At 42.7% G+C, this 23,148-nt stretch overlaps 1 protein-coding gene and 1 long non-coding RNA gene across 2 annotated transcripts in view; both read left to right on the top strand.

Moving 5' to 3' along the window:
• LOC148122683 (uncharacterized) overlaps nucleotides 1-23,148 on the top strand; it is a 411,935-nt gene that overhangs the window by 293,470 nt on the left and 95,317 nt on the right. The window lies entirely within an intron of this gene.
• Nucleotides 40-21,611, top strand: Rragc (Ras related GTP binding C). Its single transcript, XM_085686556.2, has 7 exons — nucleotides 40-273; nucleotides 2,600-2,803; nucleotides 3,740-3,939; nucleotides 6,827-6,941; nucleotides 7,653-7,795; nucleotides 12,729-12,877; nucleotides 20,161-21,611. The coding sequence occupies exons 1-7, from the start codon at nucleotides 40-42 to the stop codon at nucleotides 20,310-20,312; spliced, it is 1,197 nt and encodes a 398-aa protein (XP_085542682.1). The 3' UTR covers nucleotides 20,313-21,611.

The following is a 23,148-nucleotide window of genomic DNA, read 5'->3' as shown; positions in this document are numbered from 1 at the left end:
CCTGGCCTGTCAGGGCGCGGGCGGCGGCGGTCCAGCACCATGTCCCTGCAGTACGGGGCGGAGGAGACGCCCCTGGCTGGCAGTTACGGAGCAGCCGACTCGTTCCCCAAGGACTTCGGCTACGGTGTGGAAGAGGAGGAAGAGGAGGCAGCGGCGGGCGGCAGCGGTGGCGCGGGGGCCAGCGGTGGCTGCGGCCCGGGCGGCGCTGACAGCTCCAAGCCCAGGATCCTACTCATGGGGCTGCGGCGCAGCGGCAAGTCCTCCATCCAGAAGGTGAGCGCCCCGCGCCGGGCCTCCCGCCTTCGGTCTCGCTCCGCCCGCGGCGCTCAGGTGGCGGCCGCCCGGGAGGCCCGCAGAGGGTGGCGGCCTGGCCCTGCGTCCCGGCGCACCGTCCACGCCTGCGAGCGCGGAGCTTGGGCGCCACCCGCCTGAGGTCCCGGACCTGGGCCTCCAACGCCCGACTCCTCGGGCCCAGGGCCGAGCGGGTCAAGGAGGCGACGCTGGCTGGAGGGTGGAGGCAGGTGCCGGGCACCGCCCTACATCTCCGCCCTCTGGGTCGCAGCCCCTGTGGCGGAGTTGAGGAAACCGACTCGTCCTCTCCGGTTCTCACGTGGAGAACTTGGTGAGCGTGCTCTCCTGCTGCTCCTCACTTCGGTGACCCGAGTTTTCTGGGAGCCCCCGACCAAGCTTAGGGCCGCAGCAACTCCAGAAAGAGTTGTGGCAAAGACATTGGGCAGCGAAGTACCTTCTGTTATTAGTCTGGTGAAGACTTCCGTGACGTTTATTTGAGGGGGGGGAGGGTCCCATCACTGCACCGCACCAACTTTTAGTTCTTGTCGCCCGGTGATTGCAGCTACAGGTGACAGTCCCCTGTAACTGGTCACACAGTGCATTCGTTCTCACCTTGGGTCTGTCAAGATCGAGTAGAATGCCTCAGGCGTTTTATTTTCCGTGATCAGGAAAATAGAGGCAGGGTTGATTTTATTTCATCAATCGTTCCCTTTACAAACAGCGAACTTCTGATGAAGCTGGTATCGCTGACACCCAGGCTTTTCCCGTTTCCACTCTGACACAAAGGTTTATCCAAATCTTTCTGATAATTTTGTAGATGCGGTTTTTTTTTTTAAGTCGCAACCCTACCTGGGCGCATGCCTTTAATCCCAGCACTCGAGGCAGAGGCAGGCGGATCTTTGTGAATTCGAGGCCAGTCTGGTCTACAGCGCTAGTTCCAGGACAGCTAGGGCTGTTACACAGAAAACCCTGTCTCGAAAATAAAGGTACCTACCCCATCCCCCGCATTTACTGAACTAGTTTATTTACCTTACTTCTTTTGTCAGTCTCAAAATTTGGGCTTTTTGGGGGAAGAAGGGTGTGGGCTTTGTAGGCTTCAACACAGGGCCTTACTTTGCTAGGTAAGCAAACTGTTACTGCGAATCTTTTTCTCTCTTCTTCCAAGTTAACACTGAGAGGAAAGTTTGCTTGTGTTAGATTTGTATCAGGCAAGCCTTAAAAACTATATCTCCAGCCCTGCTGGTTCCCTCTGTCCCTCTTTCATTCCAACTTCCTTCTTTTCTTTTTTACATATCTCAGGCTGGCCTTGATTGAATTTCTGGTCCTGAGTCTACCTCCTGAGTGCTGAGATTACAGGTGTGAACCGCCAGGCAAGGTTTTACCTGGTGCTCTGACCACAGGATCCCCATCTCTGGTTCCCCGTTGTGAGGCTTACCAATTCGCTGTCTTTCCAACTTCTTTTCTTGTGTAGCTGCCTCCTCCCTCCTCCCACAGGCCTCCCCACTTCTCACTCTGGACAATTCTGCATTCTGTTCAGATTGATTTTTTTGTTTGGTTGGTTTTTCTTTTTTTTTTTTTCCTTTTGTTTTGTTTTGTTTTTCTAGACAGGGTTTTCTGTAGCATTGGAGCCTGTCCTGGAACTAGCTCGAACTCATGGAACTCTGCCTGCCTCTGCCTCCCAAGTGTTGGGATTGAAGGTATGCCCTGTCACCTCCAGGCTCATTCTGTTCAGATTGTAAACTCAACGAGGTCAGGATCCAATCTATCTTTTTTCTTGTTCCTTAGAGGCGGAGGTAAGCATCTGCGTTGTTTTTGAATGAGTACAAAGTTTTAAACTTCATCTAGAATAGTTTCATGATCTGAAAGCAGGTGTTGACAAGTTTAAAACACAGTAGAACCTGACGAAATGACACTGTGATTTCAGTACTGGAGGAAGCAAAGAGAATTGAATTTTGAGTCTGGGCTACAGTATAGCTAAGACCCTTTTTCAAAACAAAACTCCTTCCCTCTCCAGGATAAAAAATTACAAATACCCAGAATGAAAAGCAAACACATGGGAGCAGCGTAGGCAAGAGACGGTGCTACTAGTGGTAGGCAGGTGAGATAGTGAAGGAAAACTCACCTTCGCAGTGGGTGGGGGAGCTGGCTTAGTGGCTTTTGTCAGAAGTAGAAGAGAATTAGCCTCCAATTATTATTTCTTTGGTTTTTGTTGTCATTCTAGGTCAAAATTTTACTGTCAATGATATGGGATTTTTAATATAAATTCTGTAGTTAAATAGTTGTGAAATCGTTCTGTTTCTCTTAACAGGTGGTGTTTCATAAGATGTCACCAAATGAGACTCTCTTTTTGGAAAGTACAAACAAGATTTATAAAGATGACATTTCCAATAGCTCCTTTGTGAACTTCCAGATTTGGGATTTTCCTGGACAGATGGACTTCTTTGACCCAACCTTTGACTACGAAATGATCTTCAGGGGGACAGGAGCGTTGATATATGTCATTGACGCCCAGGTAGTTAGGCATGATGTGTGTGCTTCGCTTCTCTGGTGGCAAAAAGATGTAGGAACAGAGGAAATTTGTTTCCTTTGTCACATGTTTGAAGCTTGTCTCTTCCCAGTAGATCCCCCTGACAATGTAAGACAATCAGCTACAGAGGGAATTTTGGGATCAGATCTGTCATTGTACAATTCCAGACTCTCAGGTGCTTAGAAGATGTCATTTACGTTTCTTGAGTCCCACTTAATGAGCAGTTACCATTGACTTTGTATGTTTATTGGTTAATAGTAGATGTTGCTGTAGATAGTAGATATTACAGTGGTCACCTCATCCATTGAAGTATCCCATCAGTGGCCACAGGAAGAATATGAGAAATGAGTCCATTATACTCTTCCTGATTTAAGTTGAACTTACCTAGCAGCACACACTAAGGGCCCACTGCATGGCAGGCAGTTCGGTGGGCGGGCTGTGTCCCCACCCTTCAGCTTACCTTTTGTAAGCCGAGTTTAGCATTGTAGGGAATGAATGCATTTTGAACGCTGCCAGTTCCGTGGTGCGTGCCTTCTCCTATACCATCTGATTTATGGAGTAGTGTGGGTAGTTACCCTTGACTTGAGGTCAGGGTTTAAGCAGTTTACTTAGAGCCACACACCTAACAAATGGCAGAGCTGGGATTACTTTAACAGTTCTATTGGGAAAAATGTGCATTTTGCCTTTCCTTCTGTTATAGTAACAACATTAAAACTTCAGGCATTGACTTGATATTTGATTTTCTATCTTAAGAAATGGAAGAGCTATTTACTGGTTATATGTCAGCACGTCTGAATATTTATGAGTAATTAGTATAGCCTGTTTTCTGTGGTTGGGGAAAGAGGTGGTTTGAGGCTTTCTTAACTTGTTACTTCTGTTTTATAAGATTTCTTGTTAAAAATATTTTGTTCTGACTTTCAGGATGACTACATGGAGGCTTTAACACGACTTCACATTACTGTTTCTAAAGCCTACAAAGTTAACCCAGACATGAATTTTGAGGTTTTTATTCACAAAGTTGATGGTCTGTCTGATGATCACAAAATAGAAACACAGAGGGACATTCATCAAAGGGCCAATGATGACCTTGCAGATGCTGGGCTAGAAAAGCTCCATCTTAGGTAACAACATGCGTGTTTGATATGAGAGCCCTGTAAATGTATTCCCATCTCTGTCATTACGCACACCAGCTTTCTGTGACTGGTGGACCCTTCCCCAATTTTGTAATCATTTTGATCTCTTCTTTGTTGAATTCTAAGCTGTTTTGTAAGCTTTGTGTTACTGAGAGATTACTTTTCCCCCTTTTCATTTTCCTGGTGGTTGAAGTCATGTGAAGTATTTCCATTGGTGCTTTTGCAAACTCATCTCGAGGGACTGGAATCAGGCTCTTTCCTCATGGTGTGAGTCTGCCTTGGGACTTCTCCCCCTCTTAGTTTCTTCACTTTTTAACCCCAGTTGACTTTGTGCAAGAAATCTGTCATAATTTTTGTGAAAGTTGAGTTTGGGTCTTGTCAGTATCTCAGTAGGAAGAGCCCAAGTGTGGACTGACTCTGGTGTGTCTTAGCTTTTCAGACAGCGATGGTTCTTAGACAGTCTGAGTTAGGGAAGTTTGTCTTCTGCGCTTACATAGCTGCTACTGAGTTTGAAGGACTGCTGCTTTGCAGCAAAATATCAAGTTACCCTAAAAACACATACTAATATGGATTGATGGTTATGTATTTTGTGTATTTGTATTCTAAAAGTGTATGAGGAATGTTATTGCCTATCTTTTGTGATAATGGGAAGAATGAGTATTTACAGTACACGAGAGGATGTCCACTTGATCATAAAAACAGCTTAAAGGGGAAGCCAAGAAGAGTTGCAAGTGTAGTTTCCTTATCCCTGCTCTGTTAGAAAAACTTCCTTCTGTATTCTAGCCAGTTGTCCTATTCCTAAAGTATCTGGGCCTTAGGCTGTAGAATATTTCAGGTAGTTCCAAGGAAACATTGTAGGGAAAATCTCATTGGCCCTCTTATATTAAAATTTTAAAATACTTCTAGGTAATTTATGCTTAAAAAGAATAAAGTCGAGTCTTTATCAGAGTTGGGCATGGTGTTGTACCTTTGTAATCCCAGCACTTGGGAAACAGAGGCAGGATGATTGTGCATCTAACCAAGGCTACTTAGTAAGAGCCTGTCTTGAAAGGCAAAAGTAAATATATGTTTATAAGAGAAAGTAAAAGTGCCATCCCATAAAATCTTAGGGATCTGGTAATATAGTTTTTTTTTATTTTATTTTTTGCCAGAACTTAAAGCCTGCTTCCTTATACTGGTGAGGAACCAATATTATTCTCTCTGCTCCTTGTCAACTTCTTTCAAGCTCTCCAGGACATTCCATGTTTTCCCCTGTACTTAGAAGGCCCTGCAATAAGCCTAGCCTCAGCAGAATTTTACATCAGACTTTTACTGTTTATGTGTGTTGGGAATTGAACCAGGACCTTGTGCATTCTCTCTGCAAGCATTCTGCCCTTGAGCTTCCGCCAGCACATCCCAAACCTCTGTTTAGTACCAGCAGTTATATGGGTGAGGTACAGCTTTCTTTTCCATTTCTAGGAACTCAGCTTCTGAACATTCTCTGTGCCTTGCAGGTTCTGTGAGTCCCCAACCATCTCCAGTCCTCACAGGTCCTGATGACTCTAACTTTTCTCAAGTTTTTGCCTAAAGAAAACACTGAAGTGTCCCTTCTTTGCTAGTGTCAGGAGTCACGTAGCCTTACCTGCCACCTCTAGAGTAGAGCCCCTTCTTGATTAAGTTCTTATTTTACTTCCTTGAAATTTTCTTTACGCCATCTGTAAAGTACAAACACAGCTCCTCATTTCTGATGTGGTAATGTTTATATAAAATAGATCATGAATGCAATTAAATGAAAAAAATGTCCTTAATGAAAAAAACAAGTGGAATTGTCCATAGTGTTTAAGGACAAATTTGTGTTTTGTTGTTAAATCTACATGTGATTTCTTCACTGTAATCCTTTTAGAGTCCAACTCCTACTCTTTATAGTTCTCAATCCTCCTTAGACTAATTACCTAATCCTGAGAACCAGTGTAGTCATACAGTCAGAAGAGGACAGGTGTTTCAGGGTGTTATGGCTGCAGACTGATTTGTTTACTCAGCAAATCCTGAACACTATTCAGGCAATGGGCTTGCAACTGTGAGAGAGATGACCGTTGCTTTTTTCCTGATTGAAAGCATACAGCTTGTAAGAAATGTATGGTGGAGTTTTAAGTACTTACAGTGCTGTGAAGAACAAATTATGGCAGAAGGGCAGCAGGTGCAGGTTTACTATGTATGTAGGCTGGTAGTGGGAGGAGAGGAAATAACAGGATTTAACTGTATAGTCCTGGAACTCTGTTATGTAGACCAGGCTGGCCTCAAACTCAGAGATCCATCTGCCTTTTCCCAAGGCTGGGATTATAGACTTATACCACCATGGCTGACAGGAAAGAACTTCTTGAGGTGATATTTTAGTTGAAATGTGAAATGTATTATTTAATAAATACCACTCTGCTGTGTGGTGACAAAGGACTGTAATCCCAGCTTTACTCAGGGATGTGGAAGATTAGAAATTTAGGGCCATCCTCAGCTATATAGTGAGTGTGAGGCCAGCCTGGGTTCCCACTACTCTGTCTAAAATAAATAAATAAATAAAAACAAATGACCCTGTCTCTATCTTGAATTTTAGTCTTGGCTTTTATCTCAGTTTTGTGTTTGTGAAGTAAGCTTTAAGGGGTGGTTTGCAGCGCATGTGTGACCCTCTGGATTTCTCTTTTGATGAGCCTTCTTGGGTGCTCCCTCAGTTGCCTTCTGTGTAATGTCGTCAAGGGGGTGATTGGCACGGCCAGGTTGGGAAATGGTCTTAACTATCAGAAATGATCAGGATAGTAGACAAGCGTTAAGAAACTGAAATTTAAGGCATTATGACAGTAGTTATTGAACTCATGAAGTAACCATCTGGTGTTGAATTTTTCAGCTTTTATTTGACCAGCATCTATGACCACTCAATATTTGAAGCCTTCAGTAAGGTGGTACAGAAACTCATTCCACAGCTGCCAACTTTGGAAAACCTATTAAATATCTTTATATCAGTAAGTGAACTATTTACTTTTGATATAATTTTCAATTCTGTCATCGTTGTTAAATGTGTTTGCATTTAATTCTCCACAAAAATGGTACTTGAAATAAAGATCAGTGACTCAACATGTAGGACAGGATAAATAATAGCATGAAGTGTAGCCTCAGTTGTGTTCTTGTGTGGTGGTGGTGGTGGTGGTGGTGGTTGGTGTTTGTTTTTGTCTTTTAGGTAAAGTTCCCTGTACTTTTTTAATTGTAAGCATCTTCATGAAGGTTGGGTTGTAGTTTTATGGTGGGGCACTGCTTAGTATGTGAAAAACCATAGGAGCAGTTTCTAGCACCACATACACACACACAAAAGTAATAATAATAATGAATCCTTGCTGGATGTGGTGTTGTACACCTGTATTTTCAAAACACAAGACACAGAAGCAGTATGATTGGGATACATGCTTTGTAAGGCTCTGTTTAAGGTCTCCCAACCGAGCATCATTTGTTTTTGGTGTTTACTTGTATTCTTAAAGGTGATATGAAGGGTTCAGGTGGAGTTCATTAGTAGAACATTTATTGAACCCTGCATTCATTATCCCAGAACCATTAAAAAAACATGGGGAATATAACTTTTAAAATTAAGAATGTTTTTTCAGTAATTTAAGGCCTTTGAAAAATTGCAAATTGTGATTCCTAAAAGAAACTGAACACTTATCCAATTTTGTTTTTCCAAGAATTCAGGTATTGAAAAAGCTTTTCTCTTTGATGTTGTCAGCAAAATCTACATTGCAACAGACAGTTCTCCTGTGGATATGCAGTCTTACGAACTTTGCTGTGACATGATTGATGTTGTAATTGATGTGTCTTGTATATATGGGTAAGTGCTTTACACCTTCCTGCAAGATCCCAGATAGGCGGGAACCTTACCTAATTCCTACCTCTGGCTTACACTGAATGAAATGTGGAGGCAGAGGCAAGCAGATCTCTGTGAGTTTGAGGCCAGCCTGGTCTACATAGTGAATTCCAGGCTAGCTAGGGCTACAAAGTAAGAACTACATCTCTAACTGTCCCCAAGATGTCTAAACAGCCAGGTGTGAGAATCTCAGCCCTGGGAGGATCAGAAGTCGAAGGTAGCCCTATCTAACCAAATAACAGTAAATAAAACACACTAAAATGGTTTGAATAAATGCTGCTTCCTAATTTAAACTCAGGTTTCATGGAATGAGGGACTTTTGGGGTTTGTTTGTTTGAGATGGTTTTAATATGTAGCCCTGACTGGCCTATAACTCACTATGTAGACCAGATTGACCTCACAGAGATCCTCCAACCTCTGCTTTCTGAGTGGTGGAACTGAAGGCACATAGCACCACACCTGGCAAAATTCTTTTTTTTTTTAATTTTATGATTTGTTTATCTTTTATTTTATGTGCATTGGTGTGAAGGTGTCAGGTCCCCTGGAACTGGATTTCAGACAGTTGTGAGCTGCCATGTGGGTGCTGGGAATTGAACCCGGGTCCTCTGTAAGAGCAGTCAGTGCTCTTAACCACTGAGCCATTTCTCCAACCCAAATGGAGGATTCTTAATCTTAACAGTGTCTTAAGAAAAAATCAGAATTTTAGCTGGGCATGGTGATACACACCTTTAACCCCAGCACTCAGGAGGCAGAGGCAGTCGGATCTCTGAATTTGAGTGAGTTCTAGGACAGCCAGGGCTACATCATTAATGAGACAGACCCTGTTTCAAACAGGTAAGCAAAAAAATCAGAACTTTAGTTGTTAGAAGGGCTTGCACATAAAATATCTGATGTATGCATGTGATTTCTGAAATAAGTCTCTTACATGTGGATATTCCCTTAGACTCTACGTAGAGATTTGTAAAACACCAAAGCCCAGTGATTTTTGTGAGTGGCCTTCTTTCCTCTATTGATCGTTGACGTCGGAATGCCCAGGGCACTTTCAGCATGTGTGCTTTCTGCTGCACCTGCCCCTCCTGTCTGTGTGCCTGGTTTGTCAGCACCTTCCTTCAGCTGCCTGTGAACAGAATGCCTTACCTTGTCTGTTTCTATCTATTCTCACTGATTATATGCTGTCCCTTGTACTCTTTTCTGTAATAAAACTGAGATGGTCTGTTACTCAGTAAACTTTCGTGTTTTCCATTCTTAAAAATAGATGATCAGAGCATATTGCTTTTAAAAAAAGAAAACTAGTCAAAAATTTAAAAGCCAGTTTACATTTTTCTGTTATTTATTTTGTGTGTGCATCCTCCATGGTGCTCAATGTGAAGGTCAGATGGCAACTTTCAGGAGTGGGTTCTCACCTTCTGCCTGTTGAGACACGGTCTCACTGGTCGGTCCCTCCCTCCCTCCCTCCATCTTCCTTCCTTCTTTCTTTCTGTTTTGGTTTTTTTCAAGATAGGGTTTCTCTGTAGCTTTGGAGCCTGTCCTGGCACTCTCTCTGTAGACCAGACTGGCCTCAAACTCACAGATCCACCTGCCTCTGCCTCCCGAGTGCTGGGATTAAAGGCGTGCGTCACCACCACCCGGCACTCACTGTTGTGCAGCGTACTCCAGGCTCAGTTGGCCCTCGTGTGCTGAACTTCCTGTCTCCACCTTTCCATCTCATCACGCAGCTGTGATATCATGCTTGTGTAGCAGTCTGTGCTTTTACAAGCTGAGACAGCTCTGGCCCTGTCATCTGTTTTTTTGTTTTGGTTTTGTTTTAGTTTTTGTTGTTTTTTTGTTTGGTTTTTCGAGTCAGAGTTTCTCTGTGGTGCCTATCCTGGAACAGGAACTAGCTCTTGTAGAGCAGCAGACTGTCACCTGGGTTTTTTGTGCCACCCCCTTTATAAACAAAACTAAACAAAACAAAAAACTACTGTCAGTTTTCATATTTTAGATCTCTCATTTGCACACTATGTCAGTACAAATATGAGGGAAGGTTTGAAGTCTGCTGTGTGCATCCCTTGTAAGCATGTAAGTGGTATACTGGATACTGCTGGGTCATTGGAGAGGTGTATGTGTTGACGCTTGGCATTCGTTCTTCTAAGGGTATCTGCCGCACTCTTTTCATTGAGAATTTCAGCACTAGTCAGGTTCCCTTTCCTCTCCTCTCAGCTGAATCCCTTTAGGTTGTGTTGCTTCTAAATTTCCTTCCTCTTGACTGGGACCTTCCTGCTTCTGCTTAGACATATTTTGACTAAAATTCAAGTAAGCATACTTGCTTTAAAGTTTTTTGTTGTTGTTGGTTTTGTTTTGTTTGTTTGTTTGAAGTCAGAGTCTCAAGTAGCCCAGGCTAGCCTCAAACTTGGTATATTTAGTTGAGGGTGACCTTGGAATTCTGATCCTCCTGTCTCCACCTCCCAAGTGCTAGGATTACAGGTGTCCATCACCACACACTGCTTTTCTGTGGTACTGGGGATGGAAGTCAGCTACATCCCTAATTCAGGTGCCTCAAAATCTTATATAGAGAGTTTGACCCAAAACAGAAATGAACAAAAAACCCTGTAAGTTTTAAGTCTACTTTTTAAGGTCATTAGCATATTTTATTTCTTAACTTTATTAATCATCAAAATCTGTCTAATCTAGACATGAATAGCTGTCTAGATGTCTCTCTTGTTCTCTCTGCCCCTATAGCCTTGCATTTGTTAAGCAAGTAAGTGCTTACAAATCTGTATCCCCAGTCAAGGATGTACTTGTAACTTTTTTTTAATTAAAAAGATTGTGTGTGTGTGTGTTTGTGTTGTGACACACACATGGAGGTCAGAGGGTAACTTTGGAGTCACTTTTTTTCTTTTACCTTAATGTGGGTTCCGGGGATTGAACTCAGGGCATCAAGCTTCCATGACATCACTTTCTCATGTTAGTGTGTGACTTGGAATCATGTGGCTCAACACCAGAAACTGCAACTGCTGGCTGTGAGTCCAGCCACAGATATCCATGCACGTCTGAATTGGCTTGCTGTCAGCTGGTGCCTGCTCTCACTTCCTGTGTGGCACAGAATAGGATCTCCTTGACCTCTGGCTATCAGCTGACAGCACAGAGCGTTTCCTCTTCTTCCATCAGGAGGAAGCAGTTTCCTTTTATACTGACTCTAAAACGTATGGATCAGACTTCCCTACTGCTTGGGACTGAATGAAAACCCTAAGTTTGAGTCCAGACCTTGCCAGACATATTTTTACTTTTTATGAACTAGAGTTTTATGACTTTAAAGTGGGCATAATTCTGGACTGGAGAGATGGCTCAGTTAAGAGCCAGGTTAAGAGCATTGCCTGCTCTTCCAAAGGTTCTGAGTTCAATTCCCGGCAACCACATGGTGGCTCACAACCATCTGTAATGAGGTCTGGTGCCCTCTTCTGGCCTGCAGACATACACACAGACAGAATATTGTATACACAATAAATAAATATTAAAAAAAATGGGCATAATTCTTTATTTGTATTTAGATTGCTATGTTTTGCCCCACCCCCCATGTTAAAGTGGTTAAATAAGGCATCAGTAACAATTTGTCTCTGGGCTGTGGGAATCAAATGTATGAAAAGGTGAACTGTTAAGATTTAGAGCAATTTAAAACATAAATCCTCCTTCATGAGAACAATACATGAGATGGTAAATGCAAGAGAAAACAGGAGGGAAGCCTTGTTTCCTTCCAGATACCTGTTGATAGCATTTTCTTTGTATGTTTCCTTCACTTTTTTTTTTTTAAAAAGCAGTTTTTTTGGATTGCTTTTTTTCTGTCTTTGAAACAGTCTCACTTTAGGCCAGGCTGGCCTTGAATTTCTCATCCTTTTCCCTAGTCTCTTGAGTGCTTTCATCCTCCTTTGGAAGGCTTAAATACTTTTAAGATGTGTTTTGTTTATTATGAGTATGTGTCTGTGTGCCTGCATGAGTTTATTTGCACCGTGTGTGTGTGTGTGTGTGTGTGTGCTCTTGGAGACCAGAGGACACTTCAGATTGCTGAAACTGGAATGGCAGGATTCTGAACTGTCTGATGTGTGTGATGGGAACCAAACCTGGGTCCTCTAGAAGAGAAGTGAGTACTTTTAACTAGTGGGCCATCTTTCCAGCCCCCAAAGAGGCAGTTTTGACGACTCTCAATTCTGAGCAGGCACAGGTGCATGCACACTATGGTGCCATGTGTGCCATGGAGGACAAGTGGCAGGAGTCGTTCCTGTGTTTCTGTTTGTGGCTCGAACTCCACTTGTCAGGCTTGGCACCAAACTCCTTTAAGTTGTCTCACCAGCCCTCAAACTCCATCTAAAAGGTCTTGAATTTTAACTTAATTCATACCTCTTTCTGTCTGGGACTGGTCTTCTATAGACTTTATGAATTTTCTCGAAATTTTTATTTTTGGAGCGGGGAGGATTGAGAAAACAACAAAAGATATCTGAGAGAAGGTGTGATTGGATTGACCTGTAGAATATATCCTACAGTAGCTGGCTAACCACCCATTACCTGACACCAGCTTGAGGGAAGTGAGAGAGAATGCCCTCAGCTGCATCTGCAGAGCACAGTCTGGGCAGGCAAGTGGCCTGGCTAGCATGATTTTGGAAATGTCTGTGGTTCAGAGCTACATCATTGTCACCTTTGTTTCCAATGCTTGTTTATAGTAATGACAGAGGGCCATTCACAGCTTTGCTGTCAGCAGAAGTTTCTGGGTTGTATTAGGGATCTTACCCTAAAGTAATGACTGCCCCAGTATTTAGGCAGTATTGTTCCTTCTCAAAAGATGTGTAGGATGGGGTGGAAAGGTTTGCTCTTGTACAAAATGCCTAGTTGGGAAATTTGTAATAAATGGTGCTTTCTTTTAAAATAGATTGAAGGAAGATGGAAGTGGAAGTGCCTATGACAAAGAATCGATGGCCATTATCAAGCTGAATAATACAACTGTCCTTTATTTAAAGGAAGTCACTAAATTTTTGGCACTGGTTTGCATTCTTAGGGAAGAAAGCTTTGAACGAAAAGGTAAAGTTTTTTTCAAGATTTTTAAAAAACTATTATTCATTGTTTAATTTTTTTCCTTTAAAAAATTTTTTTTTTACTGTGTGTGTCTAGGTATGCATGTACAGGTGCATGTCTATGTACCACATATATGCAGTGCTGGTGGAGGCCAGGAAAAAGCATTGGCTCCCCTCAAACTGTAGTTGCAGGGTGTAGGGTTTTGTGAACTATCATTAAAAACAAAAAAGGCCTGTGGTAGCACACACCTTTAGTTCCAGCACTCAGGAGGCAGGGGAGTCTTTGTGAGTTCCAGGACATCCAGAGCTGTTGCACAGAGAAACCTTGTCTTAGCAAACCAAAAAAATAAAGACTTATTATTTTATATGTTTGTATGTATGCCTGAGTTTGTATGTATGTGCATCACAGGGATGCAGGAACCTGAGGTGGGCAAAAGAAGCGATTGGAGCCCCTGGAATGCTGGAGCTATAGGTAGCTTTGAGGCTCCGTTGGGTGCTGGTAATTAAATTTGGGTCCTGTACAAGAGCAGTGAGCACTTTTAACTGTTGAACTGTTTCTCTAGCCCCCAAAGAGTTGCTTGTTTGTTTCTCTTTTTTAATATTTATTATTTTATATATTTATTTTGCTTGCATGTATGTCTGTGAACTACTTGTATGCAGTACCCACAGAAGCCAGAAGCAGGCTTCAGATGCCCTGGAACTAGAATTACAGATGGTTGTACACCATGTGTGTACTAGGAATCAAATCCTGGTCCTCTAGGAAAGCAGCCAGAGCTCTTAACCTCTGAGCCATCTACAGTTTAAAGAGCTGTTCTTTTGCTATTGTTTTATTTTTGAGGGAGGGTCTCTATGATGGTACTCTGGCTGTTCTTGAACTTGTTACGTAGACCAGGCCAGCCTTGAACTCACAGAAACCCACCTGCCTACTGAATGCTGGTGTTAAAAGCATGGGCTAAAACACCCAGCTAAAAAGTTGTTCAGTTACAATTTTTGTTATGATTTCTCAGGTTCTTGAAAGTAGTATTATGCCATAATACTAATTACTATCATACAGGTCAACTTAAATACTTCCATGCCTTCTGTCTATATATTGCTGTAACATGATTAATAAAAACCCAGAGTCAGACTTTGGGGTTCAACTTGAAGGTCAGAAAAGCAAAAACAGCCAGCCACTGGCTCTTAAGCACTACCTTGACCTCAGTCTGAAAATGGCAATCCTGCCTCCAGGAATCTCAGAATGAGATTGTGTCTGACAGTTGTTTCCTCCATCTTACTCTCTAGGGCTGGGATTAAAGGTGTGCACCACTACTGCCCAGTTTTAATCCCACTAGTGTGGCTACTGGGATTAAAGGTGTGTGTTACCACTGCCTGGTCTCTAAGGCTGACCAATGGGGCTGTTTTACTCTCTGATCTTCAGACAAGCTTTATTTATTAAAATAAAAATGAAATATCACTCACTACACATAGCTCAGACATTCTCTTTCCTTTTAATCTTATGCTTTAAGTCAAGGTTTGATCCCAGCCCCTCTTTCTCCATATACTTGTGTTGGCTGTTCTTTCCTGTGGTTTGTTTTCCATCTGAATTAGTCTTCAGCTATCTCCTCTTGATTCATCGATGACCTTTCCTCTTCTGCAGCCTCCTCAGTCTTCTGGAGCATGTGGCTGTCAGTCCTTCCTTGAGCAGTCACGACTTTCTTCTCTGGATCACCTTGTGTATTTTTTCTGTCTCCTAATCTCTTCTGGCTGGTTTTCTTTGTCCTTATCCCATGTTCTTCAGAGTCAAATCTTTCTGCTTGCTTCTGTCTCTTCAGGTCAGCTCCTTCAGTTGATGGCTGGAGAGTTTGTTCTCTCCTTCCATGGACTCCAGGGATTGAACTTAGGTTGTTAGGTTTACATGGGAAGTGTTTTGCCCATTAAGCTGTCTCTCCAGCCCTAGTCCATGGCTTGGGTTAGTCAGTTTGTAACTGAAAATTTATACCTGCAACTTTCTGGAGCTTGTGTTGTAGTACTGTGTGTGGACCTATTAGTGAAGCATCTCCACTTCAGTATTTGCCAGTGTTCTGGCTGTTATGTGCAGTCATCATTGATGACGCCACCCCCCCCCCCCCAATTTCTTTTCCCTTCTGATGCTTACCTACCCTGCTTTTGACATACCTTATGCCGTTTTTCTTATGTTCAAACTTCAGTTTCTTATGGTAGGTAATTGGTGTTTTTAAGATTCCTTTGTAGATTGGTCCATAGATGGGGTTTCATGATTCCTTTTTTCATTCTTCTGCATTTCTCACATTGAGTTTTTATCAATTATTTCTTTTTTTCTTTTGGCTTTTTCAAGACAGGGTTTCTCTGTGTAGCCCTAGCTGTCCTGGAACTCACTTTGTAGACCAGGCTGGCTTCAAACTCACAAAGATCTGCCTACCTGCCTCTGCCTCTGTCTCCTGAATGCTAGAATTCCAGGACAGCTAGAGCTGTTACATAGAGAAACCCTGTCTCAAAAAACAAAAAACAAACACATAAAAAATCTCATTCTTTTTCTGCCTGATTCTTAAAAGAAACATTCATATATAGTTTTTTTCCATATTAAACAAATTATGTGTATTTACTTTTCACATTAGGAACCAGTTTGGAGTCTGGAGAGGTAGTGGAGTGGTTAAGATCACGTCCTGCTATTTCAGATGACCCTAGCAGCCAGGCAGGGTAGCTTACGACCACCTATAACTGTAGCTCCAGGATCTGATGCCTCCTGGCCTATATGGGCACTGCATTCAAGTGCATGAATCCACATACACATATGCACATAGCTAAGAAAAGATCTGGCATGACATTCACCTGCAGTCTTCTGTATATTTTTCTTGATCTAGATTCCTTTTTTGGTGCTATGTATTTTATTTTTCCTATGCATAATTTATTCTTGGTTTCATACCTACCCATAAGCAATATTGTGCAAATGATGCTGAATTGAAGCTAGTTTTTGCAACATCTGTTTTTCTCCTTGTTCAAGGTTATTTTTGAGATTTCCTACTGTTGCATATTGAAGTTTGTTTTTGTTGCTAGACATTGAGATTTTGTTTTGGAGACAGGGTTTCTTTGTGTAGTCCTGGAACTCACTTTGTAGACCCATCTGCCTCTGCTTTCCAAGTGCTGGGATAACAAGCATGCACCACCACTGTCCAGTTCCCATTTAAATTATTTTAAAGGTACAACTAATTTTGTGACAAATACCCATGAGTAAGCCATATATGATGGCTCATCTCTTTAGTTCCAGCACTTGGAAGGCAGAAGCAGAAGGGTTGTATGCCTGAGGCCAGCTAGGTGTCTTAGGGTCTCTGTGCTGTGATCAACACCATGACAATAAACAGCTTTGGGAAGAAAGGGTTTGTTTCAGCTCACAGTTCCAATCACAGTCCATCACTGAGGGAAGTTAGTGCGGGAACTTAAATAGGGCAGGAGCTGATGGCAGAAGCCATTGAGGGGTGCTGCTTACTGACTTGCTTCACATGATTTGGTCAGTCTCCTTTCTTATAGAATCCAGGACTACCAGCCCAGGGATGGCACCACCACAAAAGCTGGGCCCTCAATCATCAATCAAGAAAGTGTTGTACATACTTTCCTACAGACAACTCCTCAGACAGCATTTTCTTGATAAGATCCCATCTTTCCAGATGACTTGCTTGTGTCTCATGTCAAGTTGACACAAAACATGCACGCTTTTCATCTGCATTTATAGTACATGAGACCATGCCTGAAGTGGGCCTCTATCTTAAAGGCTATTGGCTGAAGGAGCTCCCACAGCACCTCCCCCTTTTGTCTAAATAAGAGAGTTATAAACCTACGATAAAACCATATACAATAAGAACAAAATATCAAGTATTGTCCAGGGAAAAGAAGAGGCAAAAACATATATAAAAATTAGAATTGCAGCCAGCATGAACAACACCAAACAAGAAACATACCCTAAATATTTTAGTGGTTACCCTATATTCTATCCTAAGGAATCTGTCTTATATTAAAAATGTCTTGGCTAAGTCATGAGAGGAAAAGTAATTATGACTTATCTAATCTTCAATTCCATCAAAGACCTGAGAAGAGAAATAATATTACCTGAGTAAACAGGAAGTGCAATCATGCAATTTCCAAAAGGTACAAGAAATGACATAGACAACCAGCTACCTGGGCAATAACCCAAAGTCCCATATGTAACATTGGGGCAACCAACTTTGAATAAGGCCTAGAGTATCTAACAGACCATTTTTAGAGGCAGAAAAATTTGAAAAACTCTTTATTCTGTCTTGGCAAGGTTTGACAGTCTTTTTGCTTACATTCTGCTTGTCCAGTCTGGACACCATGCATTTTGTCAGTGGTCGAGGCAGGGACAGTTCTTTGCCCAAAGGCCAGTTTTGCCAAGAAGAAAACAAGGTCTAAGTGGAGTGTCTTCAGTGCTGAACATTTTCTTGGGAATAGATTGGTGCTGCCAGGAGCAATCGTGTCTCACGTCAACAGAACCCTAAGTTATTTAAATGCTTTATTCTACAGTTATTTGAAGTGTTTGAAGATTATCTACCTATGTAGAATACAATGTCTATGCATCTAAAGAACTTGATTAGTCTAACTATGAGTATGACAAACATGGATGACTATTGGCCTGTAATTCTTAATACCTATATGGCTTAAAGACTAAGACTTCATATTAGAATATTAAACAATCTTTAAACAAATGTGCAGCAAATGAGTACTAAACAGTATATAAGTATTTTGATCAGAGGTAGAAATGTATCATGCAATATGATAAATATATCCTAAAATTGTATCACTATGCAAAATATCTTAAGTAGAGGTAGAAACATGTATGCATAAAATAGATAAAATAGCTTTGCACAGGTACATAAATGTTATTGACAGAAGTAGGAGCATATTCAATATAACAAATATAATTTGGATTTGTATCAATATACAAGAATCTATACCAATGTAAATTGTCTATAAATAATAGCTCACAAGTGATCTCATTATTACTCCCTATTATTATTATTGCTCTGAGTAAGCTCACAGTAATCTACCTATTATCCCATCCCATCCATTCCTTTTTTTCTTTTTTCAAGAGAGATCCCTGATCCTATTTCATTTCCACCCCCAACCCCATACCCGTTATAACCAACCCCTAATAATATCCCTAGCCCTGAGGACAAACTGTTGGGAGGGGTACATTGTTTTCTAGAATTACTTCCAGGTCTCATGAAGGTGATGTTATTTCTATGGGATTACCATGTTGGGCGCCATTTTGTAAGCAGAGACTGTTTGTTTTCCAGCCGCCCAGACCCAAATAATCACTCAGAAACTATATTAATTACAACATGGTTTGGCCAATTACCCAGGCATATTTCTAACTAACTCTTACATCTGAAATTAACCAACTTCTATTAATCTATGTATCACCACGAGACTGTGGCCTACCGGTAAGGTTCTTGTGGGTGTCTTTCTCTTTCAGCAGCTACAGGGCATCTCTTTGGCGCCTCCTACTCTCTCTATATATCTCTTCTGTGCTGTCATAGACCAAATCAGCTTTATTCGTTAATCAATAAAAGCAACACATATACAGAAGGACATCCTATTTCAGCTGAGAATGTAACTCCATTGTTACAGTGTTTCTGTAGCATGTAGGGTTCACAGTCCCTAGCACCACATGAACTGGGTATAGTGGTGCACACCTATAATCCCAGAACTTGGGAGATGGAGACGGGATCAGTAGTTTAAGTCATCCTTGGCTACTTAATGGATTTGAGGCCAGCCTGTGCTGCATGAGAGACTGCTCAAAAAAGTGAACAAACAGCAGTTAACAGCAACAAACCCCAAACCAAAGCCAGTGTCCATGACCAGATTTGCTTTGCACTGTGTCATCACTGTGTCTAGGGTGAGTGTGCAAGAACAGAACGTGCAGACACATTGTCAAAGGGCTCTCCTAAACGACTTCTTCATTTTCACCCTCACAGCAATCAGTGTGAGGGTGTTCTCATCATGTTGTCTCCTTGATAAGGCTTGATACTGTTGGTCTTCCGTGTTCTCAGTCTGTAGGTGTGAGATGGCGTCTCTTTTGTACGTATTTAATTGCCAGTTATCTTTTCATGGCAAGCACCTTTTCATAGACAATCAGCTTTCTTTGGTAACTTGTTTTTGTTTTTAGAATTTTGTTACATTTGTTGATGTGTATGTGTGCACATGTATAAAAGTGAGAGGACTTACTGAAATCTAGTCAGTGTATCCAAAGTTCAGCCCCATTTATGAAGTTTTCACTGCCAGCTTTGCCCTGCCTGCATTTAGCTCTCCCTTCTGTGGACTTTAGCTGGCAGATTGTTTTGATTTGTTGTGTTTTGGCTTTCTGCCCCAGCTAGCATATGCTCGAAAGTGTGGACCTGATGCTGCTGCTTTTGACACGTTACATCCGCTGTCATGCTGTCAATAGTGTTCAGTGTCTTATCCAGTCTGCTATAAATTACTGAAAGGTCACATGATGTTTAGGTAGGCCACAGAGTGCTTTTTGGTGTTTAATATGGACAAGTGCAGGTGGGTGGTCTTGCTACGCCAGTGGGTGTATATTGGTGGTTCTAAGAATTGAAGAGCTTGCTGTTCAGTTTGGGCATTTCAGAATTTCAAACCAAGTGCTTGATGTAGCTCGGGAGGCTGAGAAATGGAGTGTTTTAAGCTCAATATCAGCTGCTCGTTCAGAATTGGGTTTCTACATGTAAAAAAAAAAAAGTGTGTGTGGAGAGTGTTGACCTGCCTTTCTGTCACAGGAGAAACCTTTGTTCACCCAAAGCCTCAAGTGGATGTTCAGTTTCTAAAACAAATGGAGAGGAAGTCTCCCTCCTGAAGCTGGGTGCAGGCTGCTGGATCCTGATGAGCTGCACTCATGCTGCCTCCTGCTTCCTGCATCCTTCACTTCAGGTTTCATTAACGCAACCACCTTCCCACTTGATTATTTCTCATTTCATTTCATTTTGTTTGGTTTTTAGAGACAGGGTTTCTCTGTGTAACAGCTCTGACTGTTCAGTCAGGAACAAGCTGGCCTCCAACTCGCAGAGATCTGCCTGCCTCTGCTCCTCCCAAGTGCTGGGATTAAAGGTGTGTGTCACCACCACAGGGCCCCTCTTGATTTGTTATATTACTGGTCCTCCTTGCCCACTCCTGCCTTAAATTCAACAGTGTCAGCCTCTGAGTTCTTGGTTTATGATGATTGAGAGTGGAGAGAGTGGAGAACTTCACCGTTGACATTAAACAGGCTCTTTTTCTCTCTCACAGGTTTGATAGACTACAACTTCCACTGTTTCCGAAAAGCTATCCATGAGGTGTTTGAGGTGGGTGTGACATCTCACAGGAGTTGCAGTCACCAGACCAGTGCCCCGAGCCTGAAAGCATTGGCACACAATGGCACGCCGCGGAATGCCATCTAGTCTGAATCTCAGTGATCAAGGCCCAGTGCCAGCCCACTCCTCCCTCCAGGGTCGGATGCCATGTGCTACAGGACACGGGAGCTGCTGCCTATGGGAGTCTAGAGACGGTGGTGGAGTTTCTCGTTTAGATGAAAGGCCTTCAGCCTGTGCACCTGAAACTACTATCTCTTTAAAATATGGCACAAAAGAATTACAGAGACCTCAGAACTCAGTGTGTCTTTCTCCTCTTTGGGTCCAACCTTAAATAGTTGGAATAATTTGGACCTGGAGATGATACCAGTTATCCATCTTTACCAGTGAATGTTGCTGTCAGTTCCAGCCTAAAACTATAGGAAAACCGAGTTTTGTATGCTTCCCTTAGGCTTTCACTTGAGTAGTGTCTAAAGACCTTGCTTTGCTTACGTTCTAACACTGCCTCTCAGAGCTCAGGTCTCACTGTACCTCGCAGCCTGTGGAAATGCGTTAACTTGCTGCCTTGGAAGATGCTGCAAAGGGTGTTTCTGTATTTGTCCTGAAGGAGAAGAGAGGAGGTGTCTGTGCAGCATCGGGGAGAGCCAGGCTCAACAAGGGCTGCATCAGTTCCCTGGATGTGTTGAGGAAAAACTGAAACAAGAGGATTTCCACACCCGTGTTTTGGTGGCAGACGGATGTGCTCTCTTCGTTTGGTTGGGATCATGCACAGTGTAACAAAGGGAATTTAGGACAGAAGGGTTTTCCCCACAGCCCCACAGAGAGGGCAAACTCATTATGTCACTGAAGTGCTTAACTCACCTTTCTTTCATTCTGATCCCTGCCTTTTATTCTGTGCTCTGTAGGCTCTTTAAGAATTGTTTTTGACCGCAGGTGGCCCTGAGGCTCTGGTGGACTGTCCACTGTGGCTTGGAGGAGGCATGCAGTGGGCAGTGTGCGTTACTCTACACACCCTGTCTCCGGTGTCCTGACACCAAGTGTCAGCTGTGGGACTTTCCTTTGCCTGGAATATGAATTCATAATTGTTTCTCCTGTTCATGGCTGATACCCTTCCCATTGATTTAGACTTCCACATTGTCTTTGCTGCAGATGCCCAGTAGCCACAGTCCAGAACCGCTGGGCCACATGAGTGCATCAGTGCCACTGCTGAGTGACGCTCAGGTCTGTACCCAGGCAGTGAGACTGGGAGCGCTTCCTGCAGGTGGCTGACTGTTGAGTATTTACATGGACCATGGTGATATCCAAAGGAAAAATGCTTTTATATTTATAGATTATTTCATTGAACTATATGTAAAATGGGTATCAATAAATGTATTTACTCCAAAAAAAGTTTTCCTTGTGTGAAGAGTAAGAGCGCTTAGTGGTCAAATACGGTGGCTCGCATTCTCTCATCAGCTCCTGTCCTTTACTGCCATGTGCGGTTACCATTCCTTCTGTTTGAGCGCTTCGGCTTCTGTCTTGATGTCATTTCCATGAGTAATTTCTGCTGTGGGGTAGGAGTGTAGGTTCGGGTGAGAACATGTTTGGATTTGGGACTCTATGTCACCAGTCCCACTGGTGGTGGGGAGTGTCCAGAACCTGGCATGGCTTGTATATTGTGTGCAAGCTGAGGTAAGGAGACTGAAGTAGAGCAGGAGTAGAAGACCAGGTGAGATGGCTCAGCTGGGAAAGGTGCTTGCCACCAAGCCTGGTTGCCTAAATTTAGTCCCTAGGACCCACATGGTGGAAGGCAAGAACACACTCATGCGAGTTGTCTTTTGACCTCCACACATACACTCATGTGTGCCTTTACCCCCTGACAAACACGAGAGAACCCCTAAAATAATGGTACCAAGTCTCCTAGGTACTCATTGACCTGGTGTCAATATTTACATAAAAGCATAGTTAGGTGAGCCTAAGCCGATTGAAGAGATACTCGTTAACCAGAAGAAAGTATTGTTTGAAGGATATTTAATTTAATAATTAGACTATTAAGAATCTTCATAATCAGAAGTTATGTTTTGAAACTTCAAAAATAGAAGTCACAAGCTGTCTGGAAAAAAAAATGTATTAGATGTATGTAACCATTCCTTGTCTCCCACAGGTGAGACAGGAGAGCTGTGGATAATACGGTGTGTACCGCAGCTCCAAGCAGGGCGTCCTTCCTCATGCCTAAGCCCCAGCTGTAAAGTGGTGCCGGGGTCAGCCAAGGCGGCCGGACCCCGTAGATGCCACTGATGGCAGGTAGAGCGTGGATGCCAGCCTGGCACCTGCACTTGTTGCCTCCTGCCTCTGGCCAGGCTTGGAGATTTGCATAGCACAGCTGTTGTGGCAGAAAGGCCACTTGAGCCAGGAGCTTGAGTCCCCCTCCCCCAAACTGAGGTGGTAACAACGAGAAGCATAGTTTAATGCTCCGAGGTAGGAGAATTGGGGTTTGAAGCAGCCTGTTGTGCATAGCTCTAGGAAAGCCTGAGTTACAAAGGGGAGATTGTCTTAAAAAACAAACTAATAAACTATGCACATTATTTAGGGGCTCAATAAATTACCTTTTCTAACTTAACAAAACTAGAAGTGTAGGGGTGATTTAAGAAAGGAAAAAAGTGAAAAATAGTTAAAAAAATAAATAAAAACATGGAAAAGAAAGTATTCAGGGAGAAGGGTGACCTGAAATGTGTGGGTCCCCAGTGTTTCTCTATAGCTACCTCAAACTGGGAAGGCCGGCCAAGCACCTTCAACTTCCTCTGCAGTGAGGCCGTTAGCTAGTTCTCAAAGTGTTTTTCCTGTGCCCACATTCACAGGTGCACAGATGTAAATGCTATATGTGGCCATACAGGTTTTAGATGTTACATTTATAGATGTGCACATACATAGATGCACACAGATTATA

Source organism: Myodes glareolus, chromosome 3 (assembly GCF_982192425.1).
Source record: "Myodes glareolus chromosome 3, mMyoGla1.1, whole genome shotgun sequence".
NCBI classification, from domain to species: domain Eukaryota; kingdom Metazoa; phylum Chordata; class Mammalia; order Rodentia; family Cricetidae; genus Myodes; species Myodes glareolus.
The sequence above is the reverse complement of the archived record's forward strand: the minus strand, read 5'-3'. Positions and strand labels throughout refer to the sequence as shown.